General features: G+C 37.4%; 1 protein-coding gene across 9 annotated transcripts in view; it reads right to left on the reverse strand.

Annotated features, from left to right (window-relative positions):
* PHKA1 (phosphorylase kinase regulatory subunit alpha 1) overlaps nt 1-12,950 on the reverse strand; it is a 127,120-nt gene that overhangs the window by 37,860 nt on the left and 76,310 nt on the right. For 5 of the 9 annotated variants that reach the window (XM_021080694.1, XM_021080695.1, XM_021080693.1 and 2 more), the window contains exons 17-21: nt 9,460-9,538; nt 7,407-7,573; nt 4,407-4,583; nt 2,816-2,907; nt 2,317-2,456 (exon numbers count right to left, since the gene is read on the reverse strand). In XM_021080694.1, the coding sequence (XP_020936353.1) occupies nt 2,317-2,456; nt 2,816-2,907; nt 4,407-4,583; nt 7,407-7,573; nt 9,460-9,538 (655 nt within the window). The remainder of the gene's footprint in view (nt 1-2,316; nt 2,457-2,815; nt 2,908-4,406; nt 4,584-7,406; nt 7,574-9,459; nt 9,539-12,950) is intronic. The other 4 variants (XM_021080697.1, XM_021080698.1, XM_021080696.1 and 1 more) reach the window with 1 other exon arrangement.

A 12,950-nucleotide genomic window follows, 5' to 3' on the forward strand; every position in this document is an offset into this window, starting at 1 on the left:
AATTTGTCTCTGCTGTGCCACAACAGGAACTCCCTCAGCCGCCTTTTCAACTTACCCATTAAATACCATAATCTGATGGAAATGGCACAGTCCTTAGAAACAGACAGGCCAAGGTGATTTCGTTACCACCTAGAGGGGATGAAAGTCCCAGATCCCTACCTAGCCTCCTTTGACACTCCCCTGGCACTGAGGAAGATGGAGCAGTGCCTGGCAAGACCAGAAATCTGGGCTTCCCATTCAACCTTTGTTGACAGGAGTAGCACTGCAGATTTTTCTGGTGCTTGGCTGGGGTAGAATGGTTATTGTCTAAAAGTTGTCTGTTTTTGCTAGGGTACCCCTTTCCTAGTCCTTTGTCTGGGAAGAAGAGGTTTTCCTTAGGGCTTTTGTATCGTCTGTAACGATTGGCCTTTTCAGGCTTCTGGCTTCTCTAGCACCAATGCAGGAAACATGAAGCAAAAAACAAGACCTGGGGACATCACCACCTTGTCACTCCTTGATCCTGATGTCCTTACTCAGTCTGCTTTCTTCTCTCCACCTTTCAACATCTTGTTACGTTTGTTTTATAAATAATAAAACATTTATAAAATGTTTATTATTTAAAATTCTTTAAAAACCTGATAGGTACAGAGAGAAATGCATCTCTTGTCCAGAACCAGAAGTCCCATTATGGTTATGTTTTAAGAGATTCTTGTCTTTTAGAAATAATACTGAAATACTTAATAAAAAGATAAAATGTTTGGTATCCTCTTCAAAATAATCCAGGAAGAACAGAGAGTGATACTATAGATGTGACAAGATTAACCCTGTTAATCTTGTTCAGGCTGGGAGGTGGGTGCCAAAGTGTTCATCACACTATTCTCTTGACTGTTGTATAAGTTTGGGCATTTCTACTATAAAAGTTACTCTCTCCTCTCTGGAGGATGGGTTGAGGAGAGCTGGATTGAAGTAGGAAGACTTGTTCGGAAATTGTGGCAATAGTCCTAGGGACTGACTAAGCATTGAAGGAAGGCAGCAATACTAGAAATGTAGAAGATAAATATTTAGAAGTAAAACTGGACAGACTTGGTGATTAACTGGATGGGGGGCAGGGAGCCTTGATGATTAGGTAGGTGTTGGTTCCAACAACAGAGATGGAGAATTTCATAGAGGCGATTCCATTTTTTATGTTTGACTGCAGACTGCTTTCAAGTCTACCACTCCCTTTTCCCTTCCAGCCTAAATCTGGACAAGCTGATAAGAAAGTCTGAGTGTTCTCACCTTTGGTGCCATTGAAAACCCTCCTCCTAGCCTCACCTCCTAATCATAATAAAATTCCAAATTCAGCCTCTTTCCTTGCTCGCTCAAGCTTCTTTAAGGACCAACTTGAGAACCTGTTCCTCTGTCCCCAGAAAGTCTCATTACGTGAATAATAAACATTTCACACCCTTCTACTATGCGTAGGGCATCATCAGTCTCAACATTCCAACCAAATTACGGGGGGGGGGATCCATCCTACCTCTTCAGGGTGGCAACAACATGAATAAATGAGGAATAACAAGTTATTTTATGGGGGGATAGAGAGGAGTTCAATTGGGCATACTGAGTTGGAGGTACCTAGATAAAATATACTTTGGAGTTCTTGTCATGGCTCAGTGGAAACGAATCTGACTAGCATCCATGAGGACGCAGGCTCGATCCCTGGCCTTGCTCAGTGGGTTGAGGGTCCCGTGTTATGATCTATGGTGTAGGTTGCAGATGCAGCTCGGATCTGGTGTTGCTGTGGCTGTGGTGTAGGCCAGTGGCTACAGCTCCATTTTGACCCCTAGCCTGGGAACTTCTACATGCCGCAGGTGTGGCCCTGAAAAAAAAAAAAAGACAAAAACAAAACAAAAACGTAAAATGTACCTTAGTAGAGGCTACTTGACACATAATAAACACTTGCAAATGCTAGGTTTTTTTTTTTTCCTGCAAGCCTACATATTCTTACTTCTTTTGAGTTAAAAATCTATCTGTAGATTTTACCAAATAATGGAGGCTTAAAATAACCATAATAGTGATAATAACAGTTATGTTATTAGTCACCTACTATGTACCAGGCATTGTATTAGAGACTTTGAAGATATTTTATCTTGTTTAAACTTTAAAACAATTCTAACGAGGTAGGTGTAATCCAAAGTTTATAAATGAGGATAATTGAGACTTTGAAGTTACATAGTGGATAGGTTGCAGAACTATTCAAATTCACATCAGTGAGACTCCAAAGCTGTGCTATATTTTCTACACTATACCTCCTTTCTATATGAACATGAATGTAGATTGATAATACCCATCACTTACTTCATGGTATACAACATGTACAGGATATCAGCTTGCTCCTGTAAGCTAGAGGTCTCTCTCAATTGTAAAACCAGTGCTTTAAAGTCCACTTCCCCAGACTTGTCTCTAGGAAGATGTATTTCTACACGAACAGAGGGAACCTTTAATTTGAGAAAAGACAGGAAAAAAAAGTCCATAAGTGATCACCTTAAATAATGCCCTGGAGTGTTGATCTTTTCACCTCTAAACTTTTTACATTAGAGTTCCCCAAATTTTGACAAAAAGTAAAGCAGAAACAACAAAACTTTCAGAATGTATGATGCAGCAATCTAGTTTTCTTAAACCTGACTGAAAAACTGCCCATTTAAAAAGTGGACTAAAAAGGACACATATCTTCATCAGAGTAGCATTTTGTCTACCACCTGTTACTAGCAGAAACCATAATGGCTAGTTCTATTATTTTCTGTAAGGATGGCAGTTTTGCAAAAAGCTGATAGAAATACCTAATGTGCAAATTTACCTGGTCCTCTCGTGAGGGATGAGGTGAGTCAAGTAAGTGGAATGAAGGCCGAGAAGCCTGAAATATCTTTGTAGGAAGATACATGTGGACATCTGTAAGAGGTTGACATTCATAGAAAAGCTTAGATAATTAGGACACTAATAAAAATGCACAGTTGACCTCAACAGTGAAGTTACATATGGGTTGGTTCTTTATAGAACAAGAATGAGAAATTTACCTTTTATTGGTAATAGCAAAGAAAAGAAATATGAATGTCCTATAAATCAAAGTATGTTCAATCAATCAATCAACCTTTTTTGAATGCAATGTCTAGAATTGAAGCATCAGCTGGGCATATAAGATATTAAATTCTATGAATGTAATCAGTACTACAATGGTGATATCTCATTACTTTAATATAACACCACATATTACAAAAAGAACCCAGTTACATTTTTATCTTTTCTGGACTCTTCTAGGAGAATATCTGGCTGCAGGCAGTTGGACTTCCTTGATTCTCATCTAGGGAATTAAAAAGTGTACTTTCTGACTAATTTTGAGATATTCCTAAGATTTTTACTTACGGTTCATTGTTGACATACTTACCATAACCTCTAAGGAGAGACTCTCTTGTCATTTTTGCCATTTTATAGATACAGAAAGAGAGATACAGAGCTCAAGTAACTGTTCAAGCAAAGTAAGTAGTAGAGCTGGGAATTAAGCTCAAGTTTCCTGATTCACAATATACAAGTATGGCTTAATAAAGCTGCTATCTTTGCATAAGCCCTTTGTCAAGGAAGCATATACGAAGGCTATGTATGCTAAGCTTTTCCCTAGCCTAAATGTTAAATGATCCCTCAATGATCATGTTTAATATCTTTGGTTAGTAATGGTCAATAGAATTTTAGACAGTAAGAGCATGCATCTCAATCATTTTGTCATCTGTGAAATGTTAACATTTAGGTCCTCTAGGTGTGGCCAAGGAGCCCTTCTGTCCCTTCATATGCAGCTACCATAAGGTACTGAACACTCTTAAGAACTGTGACTACTCTGAGCAATGTGTAGTAGAAAAGAGATTCTTCACTGCAAATATTACTGAAGGAGGGTAGTGGTCTTGGGGAGGAGAATGGCAAAGTTGTTAAAAGAATGATACTATAGTTGACAAATACAGCTCTATGCTGCTGGAACAACTGACTGTATAAGTTACAGCTGGCCTAAGGAACCAGATGTAGCTTACTTACGGGAGACTATCTCCCTCTCCATTGCAAGGCTATCGTGTAATGATCTACAATGCTTTCCTCTTTAAATGAAATTACTTCCAAATTAGAAGGAGAAAAATCATTTCCGTCTTTTAATACTTGTGTATTAATACTGAATATGCACCATCCTTTTTGTTCTGTCTCTTCTTGCTATGTAACTGGTTAAACTAAACCCAATTCATTACTTTTACAAATATTTCAGTGTCTAATATCTTCTAAGTGCTGTGTGAGATGCTGGGGATAAAGAAGTGAACAAAACAAAGTTCCTGCTTACACTGTAATAAACACCCCACCCCCATCCTGGGCTTCACGTCATCCTGTTCCTGACTCCAGTGAGTCATGGCATTACTCACTCTGTACATGCAGCTCCTTGGCCTTGGTCACCAAGGACATTAAATCGCAGGTTGTTTGCACAGCCGCTCGGAACCGATTTAGCCCTCCCTTCTGTGAGGTAGGGCCTAGTTTAGCATGGGGAGCAGTGTGTGCCAAGAGGTGATCTAAATAACGAGCAACTTCATCACCACAGCGAGCTGAAAGGTTAGTGGGAGGAGGGGGGAGAGAAAAAATAAACATTTTAGTTATTTCATAATCTACCCCACCAAACAGAATGACTGGCTCCTGTGCCCACAACACCAGAAATAAGTTGTTTTAGCTCATGGGAAAAAAATGTTTGTGATCATTATACAATCTTATAGTTTTATTTTTCAGAAACTTGGCCATTTACCAGGCCCCACCTGTTCTTCAACTTTGTTGAGACAATATTAGGGCCCCCTCCAAAAGAGTATAACTTATTAAAGGCCAGGTGGAGCTTTTCATAATCTATGTATGTGTGTGATGATAGTGGTGGTGGCAGTGGTGGTAGAGGAGGGCCATTTGGCTCTCACTTGTATGAGGAGACTTGTGGGGAAGGGCAAAAACTTTCCCCCAGACATTGTGCCTAGTTGAAAAGAGTTATTTAGATTCTACAAATGGCAGTTGCAATTGCTACAGAAAAAATAATGGGTGTCAAATGAACTACTGACCACACGTTTGTTCTTTCTAGTCACCTCCTTCATTTATTCACCAAATATTTATTGCCCACTATGTACCAGGTGGTGTACTAGGTGCTGAGGTTTTAGTGTTGAAGACGACAGATATGGTCCTTTTCCTCTTGGACTCTCCCTCTCCAACATACCTTCGATAACATTATCTCTGACTATGGATAATGGTAACCAAATATATATATATATATCTCCTGTGGATGCCCTCACATTTCAGAGTTTACATGAACATTTACAACAGTTATAGCTGGAAAAGCCCAGTTTTTGGATCAATACTGAAGTTTTCTATGTCAGTCATACATCATCTGGATTTTGATCATCTTTAGGGAACTTTCCAGATGTCTTTCTGTTCTCTGATGTGACTAATAGAAATCAGTAGAGCTGCAAGAATGGACCTCATACTCAGTGACATCCTAATAACAAATATTATAACCGTGAATACAATCTACACATTTGAGTGGAGGATTATGAATAATATATAGAGAAGTGCTCTCCTCATGGATGGGCTGACAAGTAATAAACACTCCCATTGTGAGGTCACCAAGGAGTAAACCCAGAGATGTGGGAAAGTGACTCAGAGTGTATAATATCAAATCAGTAAAACATATCATTAAAGAGATAGGTATATTTCAGAAAGTAATCTAAGAGAATGAATGCTACAGATGTAATCACAACTACCCATGGAATAGCAAACATCCTCAATATATGATTGTCTGGTTTTCAAAATATTTCAGCGTACACCAAGATAGATATCATGACTTTGGATATTACTAATAATAGGAAATTACCCTGTATTTAATGTTCTCTTCCAACAAAGAAATTCACACTATTTTATATTTTATTTTATTTTTTTGTCTTTTGTCCTTTTAGGTCCACACCCGCGGCATATGAAGGTTCCTAGGCTAGGGGTCTAATTGGAGCTGTTGCTGCCGGCCTACACCAGAGCCACAGCAATGCCAGAACCACAGCAATGCCAGATCCAAGCCATGTCTGCAACCTACACCACAGCTCACAGCAACGCTGGATCCTTAACCCATTGAGCGAGGCCAGGGATCAAACCCGCAACCTCATGGTTCCTAGTTGGATTCATTTCCTCTGCACCATGACGGGAACTCCTTGTTTTTTATTTTATATTTTTGTTATTTTTTTCCTTTTAGGGCCACACCCATGGCATATGGAGGTTCCTAGGCTAGGGGTTGAATCGGAGCTGTAGCTGCTGGCCTACATCACAGCCACAACAATGCAGGATTGGAGCCATGTCTGCAACCAACACCACAGCTCATGGCAATGACGGATCCTTAACCTACTGAGCGAGGTCAGGGATAGAACCTGCGTCCTCATGGATGCTAGTCAGATTCGTTTCCACTGAGCCACAACGGGAACTCCCACACTATTTTAGATCTTACAAAAACAAATACAGGGTAAATTAAATGGTGCTTAGAAGAATAAATGCTGAGCCCAAATGAGAATATACTCCATGTGACTGCTGGTGTGTTGGCTTAGTGTATATGAGATTATACTTGCTAGTTCACTGAGGAAAGCTAATTTATTTTTTCTTCTCTCCAACACACCACCTGTAAGATAAAGGCTAACAGTCAAATACCTAGACAATGAAAGCAGACCAACCATGTTTTAGATAGCTAGAACAATTCTCTCCTATCGGTCCTTCTCTCTTTGGGATTCAAATGATGTAATGCTTGCCCTGCCTGCATTTTAACACTTTAGGGTGTTTCTCAGGCATTTTCAATATTATGCCCCCAAAATACTTTCTCACTATATCATCTTTGTATTCCTAGCAGCATATTAGATTTTGTTCTGCTTTGTCTAGGTTGTAATATAAAAGTGATAGGTATACCAAATTGGCTTTTTCAAACTACAGAGGCCTCCCTAGAGATTTTGATGTGTCCCTGTAATATTCTATATAAAAGAACTCTAATTGGACTTCATATTTTTATGCCAAAAAGCACTACTGTGTGTGTCTAGTTTTCCTACTACATACTTGATTAAATATCCCTCACTCACCATTGCTTCCTCACATTTTAAAAGCACCAGTCATTTTACGTACCCAGGATAGACATCTACTCTACCCTTGGTAAGGGACAGTCCAACTCTGTACTCCAGAATGACCACAGGGGTATTAGACCAGAACCCAAAGGTAAGTAGAAGGATGAAAAGTGAAGCCAAACAAAAGTAGAAATCTAGGTGTATTAAATAGGAGTGAGACTATTGGCAGAGAGGAATATTAAGAAAGACGCTCAACAATACTTTGTGTTCTTGTCTGGCAAGGCCAGTGCCTTAGTGAAGTCTCCTTACCATTATTGGTTGAACCATAGCCATTCATCCAGTCACCAGATTCTAGCTCATTATCGTAGTCATCATAATCTTCACTGTACAGTTTACCCTCAGGTCCAGGGTCCATGAAACTCAAATGTGTACAGCAAGATGTTGTCAAAAATTCTGACAATTTACCTGTTTGAATCCTAATATTAGAGGGTAAATAGAAAACAGAAAATCAGAGGAGATTCTTTTAAAAAACCGCATAGTTTAGTGAAAAAGGATACCTAGAATGTTCTGTTGGGGAATTACTAATGTTTATACATTAGTAGAAACTTTATAAAAGAGAAATTATACAGCACTCCTAGACATAATACAGTATAAGTTAGGGTACCATGTTAATAAATATAATTATGGGCTCACAATCCACCAGCAGATCAGTTTTGCTCTCTTTCACTGCCATGTACTATGTTGCTAACTATGCCAAACATCTGGCAAATATTTCCACTGGCTACAAGTGAACCTGGGACAGAGTAAAGATAAATAATCACAACTCCATCATATCATGTCAAAAAATACTCAAAAAGATCATTTTGAACAGGGAAAATAGTATCTGAAAATTTTAAGAACTAAAATATATTATAAGGCATATCCTCCCTTACTTATAAAGCCAATTGCAAAACCCAAACTCAAAGGGAAATTCATTAGTACTGATTTTCTAAAGAAGTCAGCTTGACAGCACTCCCAGTGCCAGATCTTGAGTAATTTGAACATTGAAATAAATAATGGAATGGAACACGACATAAGAATAAAATAAGAATCTATGTTTCTATGCTGACACTAAAACTACAAAATAAAAGGGGGGTAAGGGAAAGCTCTTTTTTTTTTTAAACAGAAGGATTCCAACTAGCAAATGTACACAGAATGACAGAAACACAGAATCATCATTTTACAACCCCATTAGTAATAACTGATTCATTAGCAAAAGCTAAAGCCATTTAGTCAAAGACTGTTGGAGAAAGAATAATGGAAAAACCTGGAAGAAAGCACTTTAACCAAAATGAGAGACCTTCTGTAAAATAACTGACTTATTTTCCTCAAAACTGTAATAAAAATTGTCATACAATATTAACAAAAGGCTAGGGAATTGTTTTAGTTTAAAAGACATGAAGGAGATATAATAACCAAAAGACATCAATAACCCATCAAGGAAGATATAATAACCAAAAGCCATCAATAACTCATCAAGGAGATATAATAACCAATAACCATCAAGGAGATATAATAACCAATGAGCGATCTTTCATTGGATCTGGAGTGGGAAAAAAGCTATGGGAAAACATTATTGAGACAACTGGGTAACTTTGAATGGGGACCCTTTATTAGATAATAGTATCATATTAATATTAATTTTTCTGAGTGTGATGATTATATTGTACTTATGCATGAGAATACCCTCTTTCTTAGAAGACAGAAACTGAAGTATTTAGGGTTGAAGAGTCATGGTATCTCTAACTCTCGCACAGTTTAGCAAAAATGTGTGTGCACGCATGCACATATGTATGAGTGAGAGAAGGAGAAGGGTAGGAAATGAGAGGAAGGGAGGGAGGAGAGGAAGAAAGGGAGGGAAAGGGACAGAAAGAACACAAAAGTGGGACAGAGGTTAACAAGAGGTGAATCTTGATGGAGAATGTATGGTATTCAATAAGATTCTTGCACATTTGTGTCTACTTCAAGATTTTCAAAATAAACACTTAAGGAAAAAAGAAAAACAAAAGCAGTCAGAATTGAATAGTCTGGTAACCTATTTCTTCCCTCTGTCCCTCCCTTCCATTTTTCCTTCCTCCCTTCCAGACTAAGTCTTCTGGTTCACTGAATTTATGGGGGTATGCAAAGAACAGGGTGGGGAAAAAGTCCAACCCTTCTCTGTAACATTGATTTCCTTGATTCAGTCCATCAAACAACAGTTCCTTGGAATAGGATGGGTATACGTTGTTAAAGATACAGAGAAAGGCATCACAAGTCTACCATTACTATATCCAGCATTCAAATTTCATTTCATTTCTTTAAAAAGTGTGTAGAGGTCACTTACCTTGCCCCACCAAAATAGCCATCCTGCATTTTTCGGAGTGCTGCCAGGATACTTGGATTCAAGCTGGTTCCATCATCATCTTAAAATGAAGAGAATTTTAAAACAATCTTTTGGGTTTTAACTTTAAAATATGGGAAATCTTTCAATTAATTTCAAGCCAACATTTCTAGTGGTAATGGTACAAATGAGACACTCCTCATTGACCACTCTGTATTTCAACAATTCACCTGAGAGCCAACAACACTGCAGAATGGGAAATGGTAAGGAATGATGACCAAGAGACAAAAAGTTCCTCAAAGATAGTTACCTTATTCATTATAAGTGCTTAGCACACTGCCTGAAGGCAGAACACACAATGACTACTGAATGCTGACAATAATAACAGCAACCATTTGCTAAATGTTATGTGCCAAGGACTGTGCTAAACATTTTTTACATTATTCCACCCAGTGGGTCTTGGTTTGTGTGTGTGTGTGTGTGTGTGTGTGTGCGTGTGTGTGTGTGTGTGGTGTGTGTGTAGGCATAAAAATATTTAGAAGGGTAACAATTATCTGACTTTTTTTTTTTTTGTCTTTTTAGGGCTGCACGCATGATATATGGAAGTTCCCAGGATAGGGGTTGAATCAGAGCTTAGCTGCTGGCCTATACCACAGCCAGAGCATTGCTATATCCAAGCCATGACTGTGACCTACGCCACAGATCACGGATCCTTAACCCACTGAGTGAGGCCAGGGATCGAACTTGTGTCCTCATGGATACTAGTCAGATTCGTTTCCACTGAGCCACGACGGGAACTCTCTCTGACTTTATGTGAAGGGGAACATATTACACATACTTTTTTGTGTTTCTTTTTTTAATTTTTAAAAATTATAGTTGATTTACAGGGTTATACCAGTTTCCACTGTACGGTAAAGTGGTCCAGTCATATATATATATATATATATATATATATATACACATATACACACACACACATATACATTTTTTTCTCATACTACCTTCCATGATGTTCTATCCGAAGAGACTGGATATAGTTCCCTGTGCTGTATAGCAGGACCTCATTGCTTATCCATTCTAAATATAATAGTTTGCATCTACCAACCCCGAACTCCCCATCCAGTCTACTCCCTTCCCCATTTTTTCTAACAATCTTTGTAAGAGCTAAAAATGATTCTATAGCAGACATTTAGACTACTGTTATATTATAAGCAACACTATGATGTACTTACTCTATTATTTCCTTAGGATAAATTCTTACAAGTAGAACTGTTAGGACAAAGGGAACACTACTAAAATTTTTATGGACTGTCGACTTGCTCCCTAAAAGTGTGCCAATTATATTTCCATCAACAGTGGAAAGTGATTATTTCCCCATACCTTTAACAACAATCTTTTAAATTTTTGTTTATGTGATATGCTAAAGAAGATACTGTTTTAATTTTATTACTAGTAAGATTAAGCATATTTTCATGTACATACTAGGCATTTGTATTTCTTTTATGAATTGCCTGCTCATGTCCTTTCCCCATGTTTTTATTAAATGCCTTATCTTTTTTTTTTTTTCCAATTGACTTTCAAGGGCTCTTTATGTTCTGTGACAGTTGTCCTTTCTCTACCATATGTACGGCAAATACTTTACCTACTTTATTATTTGTCTTTCACCTCAACCATACTTCATTTTCATCTTTTTTTTGCCTTTTATGCTTATTTAGTTTTTCATGTTTTTATTTTATTTTTATTTATTTATTTTTGTCTTTTTAGGGCCACACTGCAACATATGGAAGCTCCCAGGCTAGGGGTTGAATGGAGCTGTAGCTGCTGGCCTATGCCACAGCTACAGCAACACCAGATCAGAGCTGCGTCCACAGCCTACACCACAGCTCATGACAACACCGGATCAATCCTCAACCCACTGAATGAGATCAGGGATCAAACCTGCATCCTCATGGATCCTAGTCAGGTTCATTTCTGCTAAGCCATGATTGGAACTCCTGTTTTCATGTTTTTAAATTTGAAATTTAAAATTAAATTTTTTTGTTTCTTGCAAAGTACAGCTTTATTCAGCCCAAGACAATAGTCTACCATACTTTCTTCTAATATTTTTATAGGTTTTTCTGGTTGCTTACCTTTTTAATATATTTAGAATTTAATTTTGCATAAAATGTAAAGTAGCAGCCCTAAATGAATAATTTTCCCAAGTATTTACTCATTCTTTTGCCTCTATTTCGATTGCTGTCCTTATCATTACTGTAATTCCAACAGATCTATCTTCTCTCACTGTTTTTAGTTTTTTTAAAAAAAACTTACACATTTTTTCTTCCATATGAAATTTAGATTTAGCTTGTTCATAAAAATTTGTCTTTGATTCAGAATTCACTGAATTGATAGATTAATAAAAATGGACATCCTCTAAATATTAACTATTTCCATCTAGCAACATGATATGTATCTCTAGTAACTAAAATCTTTTATGCTTTTCATTAGTTTTATAATTTTTCTCATATAGTTTTATGTATACTTCTTAAGTTTATTCTTATACTATTTACTTTTCTAGAAAATTTGTCAATTTTATCTAGATTTATCAAATTGTACTTGGTATTCTTTAATAATTTTTAAAGCCTCCTCCATTTCTATCACTATAGTCCCTTCTCATTCCTAATACTATTTTTTATCTATATTTTTTCTCTTTTGTCTGAAGTCTATTTTATCAGACACTAATGTGTGCACTTCTGATTTTTAAAAATTAATTTTACATGGTATATGTTTTCCCATTCTTTTTATTTTAGTCGACTTATATTGTTATATATGAAGTGAATTTCATGGAGACAGCATATATGTGGGTCTTTTTCTATCTACTCTGCTAATCTCTGTCATTTAATTGGTGTGTTTAGACTATTTACAGTTAATGCAATTATTGACATATTAGGAATGAGTCTGGGCTTTTACTTATTGTTTTCTGTTCTAATTTTTTCTCATTGCCTTCTAAAACACAAGAATTCCATTTTGATTTATCTCTATGGGTTTTTTTTGTGTGTGTCTTTTTAGGGCCACACCCATGGCATATGGAGGTTCCCAGGCTAGGGGACGAATTAGAGCTGTAGCTGCTGGCCTAAGCCACAGCCACAGCAATGCCAGATCTGAGCCACATCTGCGACCTATGCCACAGCTCACGGATCCTTAACCCACTGAGCGAGGCCAGGGATTGAACCTGCATCCTCATGGATGCTAGTCAGATTCATTTCCACTGAGCCACGATGGGAACTCCAGTCTGATATTACTCTTGTTAACATCTATAGTTCTATCTTCAAGTTCAGTTTATCTTCTCCATTCTGCTATTGAGCTTATCTAGTGAGTTTTCCAGTTATTATAGTTTTCAATTCTAAAACTTTCATTTGGTGGTCTCTTCAATTTCTTTGCTGAGCATTTCTATTTCTTTGTTGAAACTTCCTACTTTCAAATTTCAAATGTGGCTGTAATTGCTTGGTAAAGTA

Source organism: Sus scrofa, chromosome X (genome assembly GCF_000003025.6).
Source record: "Sus scrofa isolate TJ Tabasco breed Duroc chromosome X, Sscrofa11.1, whole genome shotgun sequence".
In the NCBI taxonomy this organism is placed as follows: domain Eukaryota; kingdom Metazoa; phylum Chordata; class Mammalia; order Artiodactyla; family Suidae; genus Sus; species Sus scrofa.